General features: G+C 32.6%; 1 protein-coding gene across 1 annotated transcript; it reads left to right on the forward strand.

Moving 5' to 3' along the window:
* The first annotated feature begins 969 nt into the window (after positions 1 to 969).
* Positions 970 to 1320, forward strand: LOC106693908 (uncharacterized). Its single transcript, XM_014443452.1, has one exon. It carries the CDS (start codon positions 970 to 972, stop codon positions 1318 to 1320), a length of 351 nt encoding a protein of 116 aa, XP_014298938.1.
* The last annotated feature ends 22031 nt before the right edge of the window (positions 1321 to 23351 follow it).

The raw sequence follows: 23351 nt of genomic DNA on the forward strand, positions 1-23351 counted from the left end.
AATTAAAAGTATTATTACAAATGAAAATTTCTGCCGGAGTGCTCAAGCAGATGAAAGAAGATAAAGAATTAGATGCATTATGTGGAATTCCACATACAAAAATTCGTCGAAGAAATTTAAAATTCTATGCAAGTTTGATAACATCGTATTATACCATGCCAAGGGAAATAGCAAAAGAGTTTTATCATAATGATTTTGATAACGCATCAATGTGCAAAAACTGTTTGAAAGAGTGTCCAATGATTTTTACAAAAAGATTTAAGTATTACATTCAAAACTGGCATCGTTTATATCCGTATAAAATTTCAGGAGATTGTATTAAGTGTGGTGAAGTGTTAATGAATCAAAAATCGGGATGTATTTGTGAAGATTGTGGTTATACTTAGGTAAACTATCTTGACATTTTAGAAAATAAATATTTTATTGATATTTATGTGTAAGAAAATTTTAATTTTATTTTTATAACTATTGTTAATAAATAAATATATGAATTGTAACGGGTTTTCCACCACTGGGGATCTACCGGAGTGAAGTCCGAATAAACTTACTATTTGGTCACCTTGTTCAAAAATTTACATGTTGAGAGCCAGGTGATCTAATAATCGCCAAATAAACAATTATCAAAAATGTTGGCTCAGGGTGGTGGATCAAAGAAAGGTCAGGCACTTAAGATTACGATAAAATAATTGAACAGAATTAACAAAGTAATTAATCGTTTATAGAACAGAGAAAATAATTGATCAGTTTCACAAAAATTATCGGTTATAAAAAAAATCGAAATGCCGTTGTCGGTTTGACTCGATAAAAACAAAATTATAAATAAAAAAAAAAAAAAATCGTAATCTGAGTATCGTGCTCGCAGTCTTGCTGGCGATCGCGCTGACGGTCTTGCTGGAGATCGCGCTGGCTGTCTCGTACGAGATTGCGCTGAAAGTATTGCTGCTGGTCTCGCTGATAATTTCATTGAAGATGGCGCTGACGGTTTTGCTGGAGATCATGCTTGAGATCGCGTTGAATGTATTGGTGCTGGTCTTGCTGGAGGTCTTGCTAGAGATCGAGCTGACGGTCTTGCTGGGGGTCTTGCTGGAGACCGCGCTGACGGTCTCGCTTGAGATCGCGCTTGAGGTCTCGCTGAAGATCGTGCTGAAGGTATTGCTGCCAGTCTTGATGGAGATCTTGCTGAAGGTAATGCTGAAGATCACGCTCCCGGTCTTGCTGGAGATAGTGCCGACGGTCTCACTTGAGATTTTGCTGGAGGTCTTTCTGGAGATCACGCTAACGGCATTGATGGCGGTCTCACTAGTAATTTTACATTATTAAACGATGCAATGAACTTCATCTAAAACAAAGCAAATTTTTCCATAAATGTGGTGATATTTTAGTAAATATCTGTGTAAAATTGTCATGATTTCATTAAAATAACGACTCAATACCTTTTTCTTAGAAGAAAACACTAGAAATTAATCATAGGATAGAGGATGCTATGTCGGTTAGTCCAAGAGTTCTACCTGGTTGAAGTAGACAACTACGAGTTTTTTTAAATTTTCAGTCGTTAGGGATTGACGGTTCGAACGCAGTATACTTTTAAATCTGGAAAAAAATCGCTTGACCTTGCAGGGTGTCTTTGGCTCGTATCTCATTCATTGAATGTCGGCATGGTTCCACTCATTTGAAATAACTTGATTGGGTGCTTCTTGTAAACCTCGACATATATTTAATAAATCTATCGAAAATCTAGTGTTGTTTAAGAAAAGTTTTTCAATTTTTAGTTTGATGTTTTCAGGAATGACTGGATTTCGATGGATAGTCATAGCAATATCAGTGAAAATACAAGCAGATTGACGAAGCGAGATTCCTCGTCCTTCGAATTGTGTAATTGCGCTAGTAATAAAACCATAATTTTCTAGAATAAAATTAAATTCACGACGGAGGTTAGGAGATGCCCACAATTGTTGAGCGTGATTGACAGCAGTTCCATCAGGATCCAGTTGCTCAATGACCCTTCGGACTTCTTCGAAGTAGTCGCTGTAATATGATGCTGCTTTCAGTCATTCTCCCCACCTAGTAACAATAGGCCTAAGAAGTAAAGGGATATTTGGAGTGTACTGATAAAATATACGTTTCCTTCTTGGCGACTTTGTAAAAACAGCTTTCGTTTCAGCAATAACATCGTTAACTAGTCCATAAGTCCCATGGATTTCTTCAGCAACAAGATGTAATCCATGAGGCAGGTATGTTACCTGAAGAAGCTTTACGTACTTATAGTTTCCTTTGAGTAACTGCCCTGCAGCCTTCATGTATGGTGCTGCGTCTGAAACAAATAACAACAGTTTCTGCCTTCTGATTCCGTCCGGCCAAAGCTTCATTAGTCTAGACTCCACAAAATTCGGCAATTTTCTGAGAATTAGCCCGAGAAATCTCAGTGCAATGAATGACTCCTGGTATGCCTGGGGTATCATCAATGAGTAATGCAACAATTGCTGAAGTGATTAATCTGCCCAATGAATCTGTTGTCTCATCAACAGATAAATAAATGGGGTGATCGTCTACTTCATCCCGAACTTGTTGTATTTTTTTTTCATACAATAAATTAGTGTAAGTTTTTCTCAGTGTTGAAGGATCGGGCATTTTCCACTTTATGTGAGTTGCGAGAAAGTCCGCAAATTTCACACAGTTTAGCTTCTCGAACGGGATTCGGCAGCCATTAATGCTTCTGCTAGGTCATAACAATAGGCATGTTTCCTAGATGGACATTCAGCTCTCACATCTTCAGTAGGCTCAGGATGAGCGGTTTGTAGTTCTGTATTGCGCTGGTGAGTCTGAGAAAAATGATGCTCTTCTACTTTTTGTTCAGTGATGGTATGTAATTTGACGGTACAATAGGTACAGTAAAGATGATCACCACCATCGCCATTAATATGAAGATTATAAATACCATCCGGTATAATTAAAACTGGCCTAATATCTACCCGAAGTTCTTCAGTAGTTCGCGCTCGTCTCGGTATTTATGAAAAAAGGGCAAGTTCACGTACAAAATTAATAAAAAAAACTCTCAAACTCGGAAAAATAGTAACACGAAAACAACGCGATAACTTGAGTAAAAGAAAGGAATGAACAAAACTATGATGAAATTTACAACTCCGTTTATTATACTGATTAACAAATCCAATTAATTAAACTCGACAATGATTTGCATTTAAAGCTATCTGAAAGTTTGAAATTTTATCGAATAAAGCTAACTCATAAATTTGTGAAAAGTTTAAACAATTAAAAAGAAGAAGTTAAAAAATAAATTGCTGAGATAATAAACATTTCGACCAGACAAGCATTGACGATGACCCGATAACAAGTTTCAGAAGGAGACTTGAACTCCTATAGAAAAAAGTTGCAAAATTCCTCCGGTGATTCCACCAAAATCCTGATTAATTATAGAAGAAATCACCATTAATTTCAAATAAAATGATGAAAAATGTTTTTTCAAAAAAAATGGTATGGTAAAAATTGAAAGTTTACTCGGTTTAACTTCAGCCTAAAGTCCGCAGGGATTTCCGAAGAAATCCTCGGAGTTTCGACTGGGATTCTTCTGATTTTCCAAAGAAACTTTAAGAAGCCTGTAATTAATTAATCCATGTACTCTAATTACGTAAATCTATACAGATAACTTTATTAAGCTTCTATCGAAAACCAGCTGAAATTCCGGACAGAAAAAAATTTTTATTAAACCTAATATATCGGATTTTTATTCGACTTTCTATTACAAATTTTGATAAAATTATTTTCCATCATTTTATCCGGAAGTAATCCAAAACTCTTCTGAAATTCATATTTGTGTCAAAATAGGAATTCCTCAGGACGTCAAGGGGAATCAAGGGGAATTACTAGAAGAATTCCACAACTTTTTTACACGGGAACTTATACTTACATGTAGGAATTAAGTTCTTAATTTAGAATCGATTAATATATTGACAAGCATTAGCTTCCCAGACAGCATTCAAGTCGGAATGACTACTTTACGACGTCTTTTTGAAAAAGTCCTCAAGAAGTCATATAATGACTTCTTAAAGGCATCATTTTTAAGAACTCTTAATTAAGAGCTCTTGAAGACTCCATAAATGAGACGTCAGTTTTGCGACGTTTAATTGTATTCGTTTTTTCAACTTCTTTGAAGTCAAGATGGAGTCAAAATTAGGAGCTTCTTAAGACGGCAAGGTAAATTCATACTAAAGTCTTATTTACGAAGTCAGAAAAAAAAACTTTCTAAAGGATTCTTACTGAGTTCGCTAGGTGGCTCATTCGACATCATGAGAGCTTCTCAAAGACTTCTTTAAAATGTTGATGAGACGTCCAAATCATAAATAGGAACTCATTCAGAACTCATCAAGACGTCATTTTGCTATGTGGGTTAGCTCTAAGGCCCAATTATTAGAGCAACGTAAAATCTAACAGAATTAAGGGAGATAAATTGAGCCTAAGTCTAATCCAGAGAAAGTTAAAATCAATTCTTGGTTAGAAACTTTAATTTTATAAATTAATTGAGTTTCAATCTATGATTTTTTTGTATTTACTGGCATCAGCTACGCTTCTGTGCCTATTTTATAGAAAAACTACAAATCTACAACAAAGAACAGAGTTATATTGGACATAAGTCTAGTCCAGAGAAAGTTAAAAACCATTCTTGATTAGAAGCTTTAATTTTATCAATTAATAAAGTTTTCAATTACGAATTTTTTATTTTTAGAATGTTCGAAATCGTTACAAATTGCTTAGTCGTGGTTTAGAAAGAAAGGGCGATACTTATACATTTAAAAATAAACGACGACTAGTATGGTTTAATAACGGCAAAATTCGCGTCACTGAGTAATCTGTCACGGGTTATAATCTGTTTTTCTCGAATTATTCAATAATTACGGTCAGCATCTTACATTTACTATATAGTTATTGAAAGTAGTCAATTCTCTACGATGTACGCCTTAGTTTTTTGGCCGAAGGACAGTTCAACGAGTCTGATTCCGACTAGTTCAATAAATAAGCGATTAGATTTGAATCGTGTGACTGTTAGGTGGGGACGAAGGTTCCTAACAGCATTTATGATTGCAGAAAGCGGTAAGATTCAGAAGATTATTTTAATATTATATTCTTAGATTACTTGCGTAAATTTCGTATTCTTGCTTTACAGAAGATATTGTTTGGTTACACAGTTTTATTGTCAATTCGTCTGGAATCATCATTGGTTTTGTAAATGATTATTTGAAGACTGATGCTTGCATTCAATTCCTTCCAATTTCTAATGGTGTCAATGGCGCTGCAGACAATTCTTCTAGTCATGGTTCACATAACTTTCAATTAGATTCTGTCGTCAGGGCTACTGCAGAGCAATAAGCTACTCCAATTGCTTCTACCACTCTGAATGTTACTGTAAAGGACCCAACAACTGCACTAAGTGGATCTACTACTCCGGATGTTGAAGCACCTTCCGCTGTCAACTAAACAGATACTAGAACTCCTTCTACTACTGTGGATGTTGTTGCAGATTCCACTGTTGATCAAACAGTTAATTCAAATGCTTCTACTGCTCTGCATGTTTCTGGGGTTTCTGCTATGAATCCAACAATTACTTCAAACGCGCCTACTACTCCCAATGCTATTTCAGTTCCTGCTCTTAACCTATCAACTACTATAAACGGGTCTAATACTTCGGATATTGCTGCGGTTGCTGCTGTCGACCTCACGACTACTCCAACTCTTCCTACCATTCTGGATGTTGAAACGGCTTCCGTTGTCAACCAAACAGATATCCCGACTCCTTCTACTACTCTGGATGTTGCAGGTGTTTTTGCTATGGATCCAACAATTACCCCAAGCGCCTTCACTACTCCTATTGTTGCTGCAGCTTTTGCTCTTGACCTGACAACTACTACAAGCTGGCTGTCTTAATAAATATCTCACTCACAATAACCTAGGAAAATTGTATTGTTTATTTCTGTAGATCTACTAATATATTAGACTATCATACATGCTTCGTTTAGTACCAACTTTTAGATGTACGTAGATCTTTAATTTCCACTATGAATAGTGATGCTGAGCATCTCGCTAGTCGTCTTCCATAGTGTTTTGCTGACCTTCTTACTTATTATCATGCACAATATCTTCATAGACTTGGTAAGAATCCTGCTTAACCAATTTCTTATCAATGATATTATCATGTAGCCGACAATAGAGCTAAAAACTTGCTAAGTATCTTGATACGTTTGTTTTAGTTTGTTTTGCTGCGTAAATTTCTGCAATGTAAATTTCCAGTCCAGGGAAACTTACATTTTTTCATTAATTAGTAGTTGTTAGTGTGTAGTAGTAACAACAACAACAACATCAGCGAGACCCCCAGCAATACTTTCAGCACGATCTCGAGCGAGACCTCCAGCGCCATTTCCAGAAAGACCCCCAGCAATACTTTCAGCGTGATCTCAAGCCAGACCGTCAGTGCGATCTTCAGCGAGACCGTGACTAAAATTGCCAGCTAGCATACTGTTCCACTTTGAAATCATTAAAAATTTTTCACAACACTGTGCCATAAATTACACTCTTTATTCATCCGAGCAGTACAGACTTGTATTCATTTACAAGCAGGTTCAAATCTGCACGCTAACCTTCTATTTTTTTTTAACATTTTTTTATGTTGGATTAGCTACCTTCATTTTTTCTCAGCTACTGTCTTCACTCGATTGCGAGAAACAAAAAAAAAATAACTTATTTGTCTCTCTCTATCTTCTGTCTTTTCATAAAAAACCAAATTCCTAGCCCTATTTATTAGATTTTCAAACGTATAAAAAGTGCTTGTTTTGTTTTGCATTTGTTTCATACCTATGTGACACATGTCTTTATGTATATTTTTCATAAGTTTTATACTGAATTCCTCAGAAAATATAATTTTCTCGTTTTTTTTTTTTTTATTTTCTTGTAGTAGACATAGTTTTTCATTACTAGCCCTGATTTTATTTTGTATACCTTTATTTTCAGTTTGATTTTGAATAATATCTATCAATTTTATAATATTAATAATCTTTAATTGTTCGTTTTTATCTTCAGGTTCCAGTACCGGGATTCTACTTAAACAATCTGCTTCTAAGTTGTATTTACCTACAGCGTATTTTACATTAAAGTCGTATTGCGATAAATATAATGTCAGATCTCCTAGCTCTTCATCTGGTCTAACTTTTATAATCATGTTTTCCAACGGATTATAATCTGAATATACCGTGAATTTTTTTCCGATCAACCAGTATTGCTAATATCTTATTGCTTCTTTGATAGCTAAACATTCTGAATATAACTTTTTTTTCTTCCTTTGTGCTACATTTAATTTTTTTGAGAAATACGCTACTTGATTTTGTTCTCCGTTTTTTTGTACTTGTTTTAGCACTGCTGCTATTCCTTCTAGGGGCGCATCTGTGTATATTACTATTGGTAAATTTTTGTCAATAATTTCTAGTACTGGTTTTGAGTATAATAGTATAACGTAAACCGTAATTAATTTCCGCGACGGAGACGCGGATCAACCGGTAAACCGTATGCGGTCACCCACGTGTTAAAATAATAATAATAAATAATTATTAATAAATGATTTTAAATATTTCCCTCAAATTAAAATAAATGATAAGTTTAAACAATAATAGAATTATAAATAATAAATTCTTGGTGTGCCTGAACCAGCTCCTCAGGCTGGGTTAGTGCACGAAGGCGCCAGACCGTTTATCCTAAAACGGACAAAATTTTATTCAGGGGAAAATCTGCGAGGGAAAATCCGAGCAAGTGACTCACGACAAAGCGGATAAACAATTGAGAAGAATAAAATAAAATGAATAATAATAAGAAAAAGAAAGATAGTGAATATATAATAAATAATTATATTACAAATAATAAATAATATCAGAAAAACGAAATGAAGCAGTAGGAAAAGATCCAGGGAAAATAAATATTAAATTTTCCCCGACAGCTGTTGGTTTCCGTATTTTAACTTTATATAAACAATATGATTAATAATATTTTACAATAAACAGTTTTTGTCAAATTAACCACAATCATGACACTCGGTGGTTATAAAAAAGAAATACAACTATATAAACTCAATAACTTAAAATGAATAGAATTTAATTTAAAGTAATCGATAATTTTAATTATTAATATTAAGTATATCAAAATTCCATTTGAATCTCCGCAAGAATAAATAATATTAATATAATATTTCCTTTTTATATATATCTCCCACCACTCGTGAGAAAGAGAAAGATACGGTATTCTTAATTCTCACTCATACTCAAAAATAATAATCTTTCTCAGTACTACTAATTTATAATTTATAAAATAACAAGTCAAATTATAATTTTTTAATATAAAAATCTCATTAATTATGTTTACCGCTAGGGTACATAAATCAACGAATAATAGAAAATAAAATTACTTAATTATTTTAAATAATAATAAATAGAAAATAATAATTGGTGATATCGCACAGATATTTTAAATAAAAATAATAATTATAATAATTCGGGAATTTTTCATCCGACTGCTGACATCAGTCCTTGAGGAATTTATTCAAGCACTGTATGCGTTCTATAGCTATATATACTGTTCGTGTATATATAGGTATACCGGCAACGCTTTCCCAACGCTGCACTCAACACATACATATACACACATATATATGCGCAATAATATCAGAATATATTCACCAATAATAAACAACAATGATAATTAACGATAATTATTTATAATATAAATCATGTATCCTTAAATAATTCTTTATGAACAAATTAATTTCCCCTTGCCGCGGCGACCAACAACTACCGGGGGAGGTTAACTCGTGAAAAATAAATGCCGTGAAAGGAATTCAAAGTACTTACTCAAAATCTCCAAATCAGCAAAATAATAATAAATATTACAATAATGAAATAATAATATCAATTATTTGAATTAATTCACCCGGTGAACTTTACTTATTTGAACCAAAAAAAAACTTTATTGCAACAAAAGAAATGTAACGTAATAACTACACAATAATTTTTTCGTCTATCCACGATGCTCGTCCGTATCTTTCTAACTTCATTATCTAAACCTCTACCTGTTGGTCGTCGCACACATGTCACCACCGTCGCCCTTAATTTTTATTTTAATTACTTTTGTCAGTCCTGGGCCTCACTTGAATTAAAAATATAAAATATACGAATAAATTCTCGGACAACTGAATGATACATAATTAATTAATTAAATATATGAACTGTTCATCTATATCTTTCGTATCGGATAATAAATTAAATAATAATAATAGCCCAAATAATAAACATCACTTGACGTCATCAGTTGGATGGCAAGTTTAAACAAAGTAATATGTTGACAATTGTTGGGGCATAATATGACGCTGGATTATGCATCCCAACTAATTCGAAATTATAAATAAATACTTAAAATAAACAAAAGTCAAGCGTTTGTGTTTTAAATCATAAATTATAAAAATAAAATTAAATCACACATGTGCTCTCTCATACCCTTCGCGCATGCGCGAGCACCGTGCACGGACTGCCGTCTCATCGGCGAAATGGCGGAATGCCCGCGTAAAGACTCGAATTCAAATATATAATTAAAATAATTAACTTAAACTAAATAAAATCAAATATTTTGAATCGTTACGTGACAATAGTTTTTTTATTTTTTCGAATGATTCTTGACATTGTTTCGGCCATTTAAATTATGTATTTTTTCTGAGCAAATTTTGTAAAGGGGCCGAAATTTTTGCACAATTTGAAATGTATTCGTGGGAGAAATTAATTTTTCCCAAAAATTGTCGAATATTTTTTGGTGTCTTTGGTGCTGGGAAATTTGTTACTGATATTAAATTATCTTTTATTGGCCTGACCGAGTTATTTTCTATTATGTGGCCTAAGTACTGTACAGAGGCTGCTGCAAATGTGCATTTTTTTAATTTCAGTCTGAATCCTTCGTTGTTTATTGCGTTCAATAGTGCTTATAGATGTTGCACATGGTCCTCAAATGTTTTCAAAAATATTAATATGTCATCTATAAAATTAACTGCAAATTGGCACAGTTTATATTTTCTTAGTATATTGTTTTATAACGTAAACCGTTTTTATTTTCAAGACGGAGACGCGAATAAAATCCGGAGTCATATGTGGTCGCCTACGTGTGATAAAAATTATTTATAAAAATAATAAATATAACTAAAAATAATAAATAGTTATAAACAAAATATTGGTGTGCCTGGACCAGCTCCTCAGACTGGGTTAGTGCACGAGTGCGCCAGCCCGTTTTTACACAACGGACAAAAACAATAACAAATCAGGGGAGAGCTCACGGGACAAAATCTTGAGCGAGAATGTATGCACCAAGCGGAATGACAACCAAATAAATATATAAAGAACAAAAATGATAATAAGAAATGATGACTTCTAAATATATCCAGGAAACAAATAAATGAATATTGGCTATCACTGGATTCCTTTTTCTAAATTATTCAATTAAAATATATTTATAATCGCAATAAATGATTACAATACTAAATATCAATTTACTATTATTAATTCTTTGTGATAAATTTGTATTAAATTAAAATATGATCATAGAAGCCAAATAATAATAATAATCAATGCAATTTAAATATTATTATTAAATTATCCACTGGGGAAACCAAATTACAAATTACAAATTTTTACTCAATATAATTAATATAGATTGTAAACAAATAAAATAATACTAATCTTTTTCTTTATTTTATATTATTTACTCTGGGGAGAGAAAGACGCGGGCACTCAATACATATTTGGCAATACTGGATTGCATACCATTAAATTATAAAATAAATTTTACCCAGAGAAATAATATTTTAAATACTGTTGTAAGACGAGGAGCTATATATGCTATCCTTGTCTTGTCTCCTAAGGAATTTACTTGACACGTCTTAGTACATATGCACCCAATGCTGTGACGTACGCCGAATATATTCAACGTATTATAACAAAATAACTCAGTTTCAATTATTTATTAATTCTTTATCACGATCTGCTCTAGCCAGGAGTTCAGCGATAGCTGAGGCAAGCAAATGAAAACACAATTGACTTACCGGCGTTGACAAGAATTTACTTCTGGAACTTTCAATATTAAACAATACAAGAACTATATTTTAGTTTTGTATAACGAAATATTAATTATTACCAAATTAACTCTATGTAATTTTTAATTAATTTATAACGGCAACGGGGCCAGAATAATTTTTACTAGAAAAATAATGAACAACAACACGTCCTAACGTTACAAAATCCCGGTCTTCTCTCCCTATCTTTCGTTGTTTTCCGAGGGAGGGGTATCCCTCACGTGTTATTCCTTCTCGTGACCTCGGACCCGAATTTTTCAATTAAAATAAAATATTTAAATTCGTCACACGACCTGAGTTATATCATAATGATAAAATAAATAATATTTTCTATCTATGAACATAAACATAATAATTATTAACCCTTTAAACAATAAAATAATAATTATTTCAGTGCCCCACGTGGCTAAAGAAAAATATTGATTTTTATCCCCACTAGATCGTTTTACTCTCCCTTCGGTTAATATTTTTATCTATAATATACGCGCACATGTGCTACTAAGTGAAATGAAAATATCAACTAAGTACATAAATTCAAAATAATTATCAAAATATACATATAAATATAATAAATAGTAATGTCAATAAATTCATAATTAAAGAATCCATCAAAATAATATAGATATTTAAATAATAATAAATTATACTAAATAAATGCGCCCTACTGTAGCTAGGAGGTGTTTTAATTTCACGGCGAGATGAAAAAGCGCGCGCAGTGATTTACGTTTGAATCGCTACGTGACAGCTTAATATTCTTTGAAAGATTGCTGGGGCTGTTTTTAACTTGAAAGGTAAACATGTCCATTGATAATGTCCTTCTTATGTAACAAACGCTATTTTATGTTTGTCTTCAATGCGTAAAGGTACTGACCAGAATGCAGAGTTAATATCTAATGTAGTAAAATATTTGCAATTTCTTGTTCTTATCATTAAAGCTTCTATTAGTGGAAATAATTGTGCTTGTGGTATTAGTATTTTATTTGCATCTCTGAAATCTATGCATAGTCTGTTTTTTTTTTATTTTCACCTTTTTTAAATGCTAATGTTAAAGGTGCCGCAAACGGGCTGTATAATTCCTCTGTAAGTTTTTTATCTAATAGTTTTGCCACTTGTTCTTCTATTTCTTTTTTGTCTTCTGTGCTGAATTTGTAGGGCCTCTGGCTGCAATATCTATCCACTCATAAATTTATGTGTGCTTCGTATCTTTTTACCGTGCCAACTTCATACTTATCTTTTGCAAACACTGATTTGAATTTATCCATCACTTTATTTTTCTCAGATTTTTTATTATCTGATAGGTGATTTATTTTTGCTATAAAATTCTCTTTTTTTATGTTATCGTTAAAATTAATAAGATTCTTCTCATTATTACGATTTTCTATTTTTCTCTGAGATGTATGGATATTTTCATTTCTGTAATATTTTTTCTTCCTTATTGTTTTTATCTTTTTTTCCTCATTTTTTTAAGAAATATTAAGATTTTCATCTTGAATTAGTTTAAATCCTTTTATAATGTCTAATTCAATTAGAAAGTCGTATTTAAAATATTTTTTATCTATTATGTTAATATCCGTTTTTCTTTCTATGTCGAAAATTTTTATTTTGAAAGTCGTCAAACCATTTGTTTTTTGGACACCATTAATTTTTGTTAAATTTGCTTTAGTAGTTTTTTTTTTTCCTTTATCTTTTATGTTTATGAATTTCGAGTTCATTACGGATATATTTGATCCTGAATCGTAAATTCCCCAAATGTTTAATTTGTTTTCTAATGTCAGTTTGACGGTTATTAATGGTGTCGTTACTCGTTTTTTTGGTTTGACTCGTTAAGCTCCGCTTCTATTACGGAATTGTTTATATGTCTGATATGTTATTTTTCTTTATCATAATCTTTAATAAACCAGCAAGCTGCTTCCGCGTGGAATCTTTTTCCTTAATTCAATTTTTCGCAGTTTGCGCATGGTTTTTTATTTTTATTTGCTAAGTTAATACTTGTTTTTTTTTTAAAAATTATTATATTCACCATATATTCATATTGTTACGTCCAGCTGAGATGCTGAACTTTTTATTGTAAAAATTTAGTAGGCGATCAAATTTCACATTCAAACAAATTTATACTGATAAGATATGATGTAATTTCAGAAAAATGATTTTAAAAGATTTAGGCTTGTTTGTTCTGACATTCGTTGAAATGCTGGAGCAAACACCTAAATGTAATTTTAATGACTCCTCCGTCACCATAGAGTAAAAGACCCAATGGCCAGCTGCAAATAATCAACAAAAACTCATGTAAAATATTTTAAAAGAAAAAAATTAAATTTTAAAATGAATTTAAACGCAGTGACTCATTTTTTAAGTAAATACTGGAGTAATCTTATAAGACTTTTTTTTTTTTCTAGCGCACTTTTGTAGATAACACTTTGCTGTCTACGTAAGCGTAAAACAGATGCCAAATGAGATTTTAATGACTGAATTGTCATTGAGAAAATAATTTTTTAGCGAAGAATTTTAAGATAAAAAATACTTAAATAAATAATTTTAAAATAATTAAGTTGAATAGAAAGATCAGACTTAACGTCATTCAACAATAAAATTTATACAACTGAAATGAAAGGAATATATAAATAAACAAATTTCATATAAATGAATTCAAATAAAAGGGAACATTCAAAAGAAATAATTTTAACGAAATAAATTCTAATAGAAAAGAATATTCGAATGAATCAATTAATAATTTCTTTAAATAAAATGTATAAGAACTATGTAAAATTATAAATAAATTTAAATCATTGTTATAAATAAAATATTGTACATGTGGATGTATGTGCGGTTGCGCACGCATATAAGCCTGCATCGAGGCATTCTCTTACTGCTTTCCCCAAAGAAAAATCATAGGAAAAGGAAAAGGACCTAAAGGAACTGTGTTTCGATTGGATACAGTTTTCCCCTAAATAATAGACAAATAGGACAAAGTAAAACACATAAAAGGGCCACAAAATCTAAAATAATCAGAGTTTCAGAGAGCCTCAATTTAGTCTCAATTAGTTTTTAGTTTTAGTCTCAGTTCTCAGTCCTCGGTCAGTAAGGAAGCGAAAATTCAAGTACAAGTGTTCTTACACTTACACACTAGTTCCGCATTAGTTTTTTTTATTATTATTACAAGTGTTATCACACTTCAGTTTTACTTTATTGTACAAATGTCCTCACACTTAATTTTATTAATTATTTTAATAGTGTTTAGATCAATATTGTCTCAGCTAGTGATTAAATTGTTTATAAACATCAAGTTAACGTCAAAACAAATTGTAACCGCGAATAGTACAGTAGAATCAGTGAAATCAGAAATATAATAATCCAGTCTTCACGAATTCAGGTACTGTAATTTTTAAGTTTATTTTATTTCAAAATACCAAAATATATCCAATACAAGGAAATATTATAAAAAGTTGTATTGTATTCAGAATTATATAGTCCTCTCTAGTATTCGAAATTAATTTAATCGTAACAGTTTTATTGTAAATTAGAGTCGGCTGACTAGCCACCAAATATTTTTATAAAATAATATCAAGTTTTATTGTATCCACATTCTCAAAATTTCTAATTGTATAATATATAGTAATTTGATTTGTTTATCCAAAATCTTTTGTTTCAAACAAACCTTCCAGATAATTACTCAGTGTGATCCCGGTCTATTTGTCGAAAGACTAAGGCCGAAAACAATAATAATAATTTGTCCAAATATTACGGTACAAACTACCATTTTTGACGTATCAATATTTATTCAGTTCATTGAATAAATCTAAGGTTTTCTTTATCATTTCTCTATCGACCCTGTTCAGGACGAATCCGAGGAGCCCAGCTGCAATTAGGTCGATTAGAGTTCCCTTGTCGATTGTCTTCCTTATGTCAATTAAAAATTTTTCTTTTCTTATCGCATAGTCTATTAGGGGTTCTTCTTTGTATTTAAAGAGTAGTGCGTAGGTCACTGGGTTCCATCTTTCTGTCGCAAATGTTTCAGAAAATTTTGTTTTCCATTCGTCCCATGTTTCCTCTACAATTAATATAGTAAACATTGAACTAAACCAATCCTTGCAGGAGCCTTCCATGAAAAGTCGGAGTATTTCGATTTTTTTTGTCGTCGTTTACATCAAATCGATTACATTCTTTTTTAAATATTTCCATTCAATGGCTTCGGTTTGGGTTTTTACTTGTGAATGTTTTGAGACAAACCGCTTTTCATTTCGCGATTTTTACCAGCAGCCACCAGAATTCGCGGGTTGAACCCTGGCTTAGGCTGGCCTCTAACAAATTTTATTTTACTTGGGACAGAGCAATGGGCTAGAGTTCTTGCAAAGCAAGGACCCGCACTTATTCAAACTCGGCAACGTATATAAAAATCTGTTAACTCACCTCACGGCTTATTATTTATAAATTATTTCTTATAATTAATTTAATTATCGTATATAACTTAATCAATCAGTATTATGTCTTATTAAATAATTTTACCAGTAATTTAGGATATGACTAAAAGGTAGTAGATAGAATATGAAATTATACAGAAAATATGCAAGTTTATTGCCAGTTATAATAATTCTCAATTACTTACAATGAATGTCGCTGAATAATACAATATAGGTGGTCCGAATAACAATGGATGGCCACGTGAAAAGCGTTGGTTGTTATGATCAAAGAATACACTGATTTTATATTTTTTTAATTAATACGCTGATACTACAAATGTATCAGCGGTAACGTACTAATGAACTTAACAAATTAAATATGCCTTAGTCTCAAATAATAATAAGAATATACGATATATAATGAAATCGCAAGCTAAGTTGCCAGTTAGATGTAAAGTATAATAACTAAATTAAATAATAAATGAATATAATGCAAGTAAATTGCCGGCTAATATTTAATTAAATTCGAATATTCGAATACGTCTAGACGCTAATAGATCCAAGATCGAAGTCTAAGTTGTCTAACCGATAATTGAGGGTCTGGGACTTGCCGCTGAACTCTGTCCCCACTTCACCCTTACGGTCATGCGTCGATGTGAAAATTAGTCATGTGACCACGGCACTATGACTTGGGTAGTTTCAGACGACAAGAAGACGGGGAAAAATGGGAACCGCAAGGCTGAGGACGACGAAGACAATTCACATTGTCTCAGTTTCAATAATGAATTTGTCTGTTATGCTTTTCAGATCGGTGTCTCGCGGTGCCTGTGAATTTTCAACTAATGTAGCAAGTATTTTATTCAGAGTACTTACGTCTTCATGTGTACCCGCATTTTCTTCCCTGGTACTTTCTAAGAATACGTCACCAAATTGTAAATTTCCTATTTCATCTATATAAGTTTCTGCTATTTCATCTGTTATTTTATCCAGATTTTACGTTCATGATGCCGTTTTTGTAAAGAATTTTCCACTTTTTTAAAAGCCTCTGTTGAAAGTATTTTTTTGTGAAGATTTCTGTTTTGCAATTCATCTGATATTTTAAATGTTTCACCATTTTTGGTAATAATTGAGGTTATACCAATCAAATTACTTTTTCCATCTGCTGATGTAATTACTTTAATGGAAAATTGTAGTCTTTCCATTTTGTTTTGATCTTTCTATCTTATAATTCTTGTAATTTAAATAAAATGTCGTTTTATAATGTTATTTGTTTAAATTCTAAAAATCGATAAGGTTTAAATAAACAAATTTGTATTGCTCTGTAAAAACAAAGATTTTAATTTTAATTTACAACTATCATCGATTTTGTACACTTAATCTAATTAAATTACATACCTGTAAAAACAAAGAAACGATAATCAATATTTATTTTACCTGCGCGAGTCTGTCAGTAGAAGAGTGTTTTTCGCCTCCTTCATGGTAGCTGAAGGCCAGATTGACAATGGGATATTGTCGGATGCCTATCCGTGTAAAAATAACTAACAAATAATAAATATATAAATCTAAATTCAGAAAGTAATATATTTGATTGTATTTCATTAGGCGCTATACAAATGCACATAAATATCGCATTACATCAGTAGCATTAAATCTTACTTTTATGATACAACGTGACAAGCAGACGTTTTGCGCGGTGAGCAGTTTTGACTGTGGGAAGAAAATGGTTCCGTTGGAGACTGCGGAGGGATATTTTTTTATGCAGTAAGAAAAGAAATCTCATGGGAAACGGTGGAGTGATATTTGTAAGGTAGAAGATGCAATCTCAGAAAGGAGTTAGTTACTATAGTTAAGCTGATTCGAATAGTCGCCTGCTCGCGCATAAATATTGTATCTCCTTTATTTTACCGCTATGATTAAAGATCACTATAAGAATACAATTAACGTCGCTATTGTTCAATAAAAATATTGTATTTGTATCCCTATGATTTGTGCTACCTTAGATTTGTAAAAGAAACTCTCATGGCCTTTTCTGGGTACTCTCATATTTGGGGACATTCAATAAATAAATATCCATATAATTCACATATCATGAATGGCATGAAGTTTCCTAAAAGAATTATAAGGGCAGATTATCCAAAAAAAAATTATTGAAGCCCATAGACTTGTTAAAAGACGAGCAAAAATTTTGAAAATTTTTTTTCGTCGGTTTTTTTAAGATCACTCAGGAACCGCGCATGATAAAAAATTAGAAGTACAGATCTAAAAACTGGAAACTTGAGGCTACAATTTGCTTTTTTTATTTTCACTCTACGATCATTTTTGGTAAATAAGTCAAAATTCACTATGCATTAGATATGACTAAATATGCATCATTAGGTAATGCATCTAATTCTAAAATGATGTAAGAATTAGGTTAGGATAAGATAAAACTACGCAACTCATACCCTGATATAACTATACTTATTGATTATAACTAAAGCTTAAATGACTAATTGATCAATACATGATGTAATAACTGGATAATATGGAATTGAACTTTCTAATTAGGCGTGCAGGCCTATTCATTGATTATTGTGGGTGTCCACGCGTAGGCGGATCGCGCATCTTTTCCTGACAAGTACAAGTGGTACGAATAAAACAAATAATAATATACGGTATATCCGGTACATGAACTAGGTAATGAAAGGGTGTTTCACCCTATGTGCCTACCTATTATCATAGTTTGATAACGAGGTGGCTCAAACCTCGTTACATCACATATGCGCATAAAGGATTAACATATTTATTCTTTTGTATCCATGGCAACCGAGATTGGTTTAGTTTAAATTCCACATGCCTGCATCAAAACCTATGTTCTCACTCGTTGCCAATATTTCATATTTAGGTAGATTTCTTTAGAAATCGGCCTATGGCAATGGGTCTTATGACCGAATTATCAAAGAATTTTGCCACCATATATCTTATTTTACCTAGTAAAGTCAAAAACTACCATCCACTCAAAAGTTTATATATTTATGAATGTATGTATGTATATATGTATGTATGTATGTATGTATATATATATAGCGCCCGCAATTTTTCACGGATCTTAATGTTTCTTATAGTACTGAAAACAATTATTGTCCGACAATGGCCTAGCTTATCGTTAGGAACGACATATTATAACAAAAAACTTCTGAAAGTACGTATATAAATATTTTAAAAGGTTGGACCCTATGATTTCCCATATAATATTTGTTAAAAATATCTTAGTCCTATCATCTTTTGAGACAATGTGAATTCCCTTTAAATTATTCTCTTGCTGCTGATGCTCTTAATATGGTCGGTAACGTTTCAGAAAATCTCGACGTTGATCTAGTTAATTTTACTCCTCCTCTCAATCAAATTACCGATAAGTTGGTGGCTGCAGATTCCATTTGGGAGACAAGTCCCGTAGTTTCACAGCAAACTTGAAATATCAAAAAATCAAAAACTTAAAACTCTATAAAAACTTGAAAATCAAAAATTAAAAAATTTATTACTCCGACACGTAATTCTGAAAATAAAATTAATAAAAGCCAATTAAATTTTCCAATTAAAAATTCATTATTTGACCTTCAAATAGAAGAATGGCATCGACAAACTGTCACAAAGCTTAAGAACTGCCCGGAGACAGACGATACCCTTCTCTGTGATCTAAGGGAGGATACTAGTCCGTTATATGACTCAGAGATCGATGAATATCGCTCTGATTCAAGTGAAGAGATTGCTTATGCACCAAAATTTACTATACAAATACATTCGGATAATAAACAAAGTACATTGCTGCCAATGATCAGTAATGGTAATCAATTCGGCCGAATGACTTCTTCAGCAAGTTTCAAAGCTCCTTCGACAGTGAGACACATAGTCACTCATATTTTTATTGGTAAATATGAGCTTGAAGCATTACTAGACAGTGAGAGTGAGCATAGTTATATTTCCGAGATTGCTTACGAACAAACCAAAGGGAATCAATGGCAAGATCTCACTAATACTGATGGAGTAACAATGGCTAACCAAGTCCACGCAAACATGGGGAGTTCCATTTAAAATAAAACTTAACGGTCACGATATCATTACCTGGTTAAGTGAATTTATCTGAATTATCTACTTGAGTGATTCTTGATTTTTTGTATGGCATCTAGCAGAAGTAAATTCAAAGGAGAGTACTTGGAAATTAAATACTAGTAATGTCATTCATTCATTTTTCTCTCGGTCCGGATTTACAGATCAAGCAGCATCAAATGTACTATCTTTGGCTGAACGTGTTGATCTTGAACAGTTTTTAGCAAAAGAATTTGAGAAAAACAAACAGGTCCAGTAGGGTTTAACACACGTAGCTCAACATCGTATCGAATGAACAGATGAAACTCCAGTACGTACCAAACCTTACCATAGAAGTCCTCGAGTAATGAAAAACATGCACGACAGAGTAGACGAGTTACTCGTGAAGAGTTATATTTAGCCTTCGAATAGTGCTTGGGCAAGTTCACTGGTAATGGTACCGAAGAAAAACAATACTTGGCGAATGTGTATTAATTTCAGACCACTTAACAGAGTAACGGAAAAAGCTGTTTGTTCGTTGCCGATTATGCACCGCATCTTATTAAGTCTTTAGGTTGGTGTAGTAATTTCGGTACTCGATGTCAGTAATACTTTTCATCATGTTTTGGTTGAGCCAAATAGCCGTCAATATGCAGCATTTTGTGTACATGGGTAAGATTTATTTGAATGGATCCGAATGCCATTTGGTCTGACTAATGCACCCAGCACCTATCAAGAAATTTCCGATACAGTTGTCAAAGAATTATTGAGTCGTTGAAAACATAATTTTCTCATATTAAAGCTGAAAAGCTTTACTTAAAGCAGTCACTGTTTATACTGATTATTCCGCATTGAAATGGCTTCACTCGTCAAAAGATCTGGCAGGGAGATTGGCAAGATGGGCTATTGACATTCCTGCTTATGACATCAAAGTTGTCCACTATCTTGGTACTCGAAAAAAAGTTCCAGATGCACTTTCACGTCGATATGAAGATCCAGAGTCCGCTGATCCGCTTGTTCCAGAATCGAATTCTTTATTACTGTGTGTAATTGCTCAAAATTCTGCTTCGTATAATGAAAAAGTCCGCGTAGTTCAAAAATATCCCGAGAATTATCGTGAATAGAAATACGAAGACGATCGATTGTATTTTTATCGTCCATTAGCTGTCGAGGAAATACTTGGTGAATTGAATCCTTGGAAAGTCGTTCTAACTGAGCCAGAAATTTATTCGGTTATCAAAAAAGCACATTGTGAAACCCAATCAGGTCATCTGGGGATTGACAAAACTTATCAACGGATACGAAATAATTTTTACTTGCTAGGAATGTTTAAAGATGTCGCATTTTACGTTTCAGCTTGTAAGACATTGATATTAACTAAAAGTGACCAGACAAAACCGCAAGTATATATCGGAATGCGACCACCAACTCAGCCGTGGTCTTTTATCTCGATTGACACACTTTGCCTATGTACTCATTCAACGATGGGAAATCAATATGCTCTCGTAATCGAAGATCTTCATACTCGCTATCTCGAAATCTTTCCTTTAAAACAACAATCTGGTAAACTCACAAAATATTGTCTGATGGTTGTATTTAATCACTGGGGTCCCCCATCTCAAATTTTTTCAGAAAATGGTAAAGAATTTATAAACATAGATATAATTAACTTAATCAGTCAATTCAATATAACATTTACACCAACTCCTTTCAGTCGCCCCTGCACTATTTCCGTTGAACGTTGTAATCGCAAAATTAAACCCATGATTGGTGCATTTACGAGTAAAAACCAGAAAGACTAGAATGAACATATAGACGATTCAAAATTTGTGTATAATATCTCAGTACACACTTCTCTAGATATGGCAACATTTTATTTGAATCACGGACGTAATGCACGACTGATTAACGACGCTGATCTCCTTGAAAATTCAAATGTATCTGAAGTTACAGTTTGGCAAGCCCGAATGGACTGTGCAGTTAAACTGAGACATTCTGTTGAGCAAAATATGTTGAAAGCTCGGGAACGAACGCGTAAACAACGTGATTAAAAATTTTCTGATATCTCAATCGATCTAAAAATCGGTGATCAGGTTTACTATTTGATTAAAAAACTAAGTAAAAGAGTTGATGGCTATAGTGTTAAATTAGCAACAAAATACTCGGGTTCCGCTATTGTCTCTAAAATTTTAAGTTCTCTAGTAGTTGAATTACAAGATAATGCCGGCAAATTTCTAGACGGTCTCAAAGACGTAACTGATTACTTTAATATATTTCAGATCACTCATCATGAAAGTAAAATTATTTAGAGATTCAGGATCAGACACTGAAGCCTCATCTCATGAGTCTGAGGCCAAAGTATCTGATACTGAAATATCATCAACTCATGCAGTCACAAAATCATCTGACTCATTATTATCTTCATTGAGCACTGCATCAGTATCTGCATCAGAATTACCACCGGCTACTGAGATAACACCGTCAACTTCGTCACCGGCCGCACCAGTGATTTCAACAATAATAGCATCATCACCAACGTAGTCCACAGGGTCAGTACCATCGACTGGACCCTTATCTTCGTTGTCACCACAGCAAACCACAACGGGTATAGAATTTGGTCGTTCATCGTCTGCCCTATACGTACCGATTGCAACTACAACACCTACGTCAGTAATGCTCGAGACACTGACTAAATTCATGAAGGATGAATTGAGTAAACTTAATGCTCGTATGAATCGTGTCATGAGTCAGGGTCCTACGGCAACGTCAACGGACGATGGATGGAACTACGCGAAGACAAAACGCGATTTGTCTCACTTTATAAACAAAATTGTTTTTAGATTTTTTCAGTTTAACTGTAATTTTACATTTCTTGTTTCCTAGAATCATATACAGATAATGCTTTTATTAGTTAATTAATTCTAATTTTTAGATTAAGTAGATAATCTCCGGGAAAGAAATAAAAATATTTCAGACAAGAGAATCCCTTAACTTGAGCGGCACAGCTTCCTACTACTACTGATCCTCTAAAATCTAAAATTCTAAACAAAAAAAAAAAAAAAAAAAATAAAATAAAATAAAAAATAAAAAAAAAGGAAAAGTCGAGAAAATTAAAAAAAAAAGAATACCTAACACAAAGACGCAGCTGCGGAAATGTTACGGATCAATTGAGAATTCTATAATTTATATTTCATCGCTTGAATCTTTAGTTTAAAAACTTTTTAGCATAATGTACAAACGTTTGACTTGATTATTTATGTTAGCGAGAAATAATTCCCTTTTTTCTTTTGTTTAATTTAATTATTAGATTTCTAATTAACCTGAAATAAAAGTGGATTAATATTTTTAGCGTAAGTTAATTGAGGAGGAGGGTGAATGGGTAAAATAGGTATTAGTAAATAAAAGACGTGATTTGGGTATCAAAATGAAGAGTATATTTTGACCCAAAAAAAGTTAGGGAAAGCACTACGGCATAAAACCCTTTGAAGATGTTACAATGATAAACACGAGAATATTGTTATAAGAAGAATGATGATAACTTGTTGAACAATTGGTACAAGACTAATGTGGATATGTGCGTGTATGTGTGCAAGTGTATGTAATATGTGAGCGTTTGCAGTTATAAATTACGCGATGCGAAATCAGCGTATTTAGTTTGTGAGAATTTTAGGCAATATATACACGTCTGTATATAGGCAAGAGCGATCTAATTGTCCGCGGCGGGACAATTA

This window comes from Microplitis demolitor, chromosome 2 (genome assembly GCF_026212275.2).
Source record: "Microplitis demolitor isolate Queensland-Clemson2020A chromosome 2, iyMicDemo2.1a, whole genome shotgun sequence".
In the NCBI taxonomy this organism is placed as follows: domain Eukaryota; kingdom Metazoa; phylum Arthropoda; class Insecta; order Hymenoptera; family Braconidae; genus Microplitis; species Microplitis demolitor.

What these genes read in the sequence shown, in the direction of transcription:
- LOC106693908 (XM_014443452.1), top strand. Translation starts at nt 970, where the DNA reads ATGGCGCTGACGGTTTTGCTGGAGATCATGCTTGAGATCGCGTTGAAT.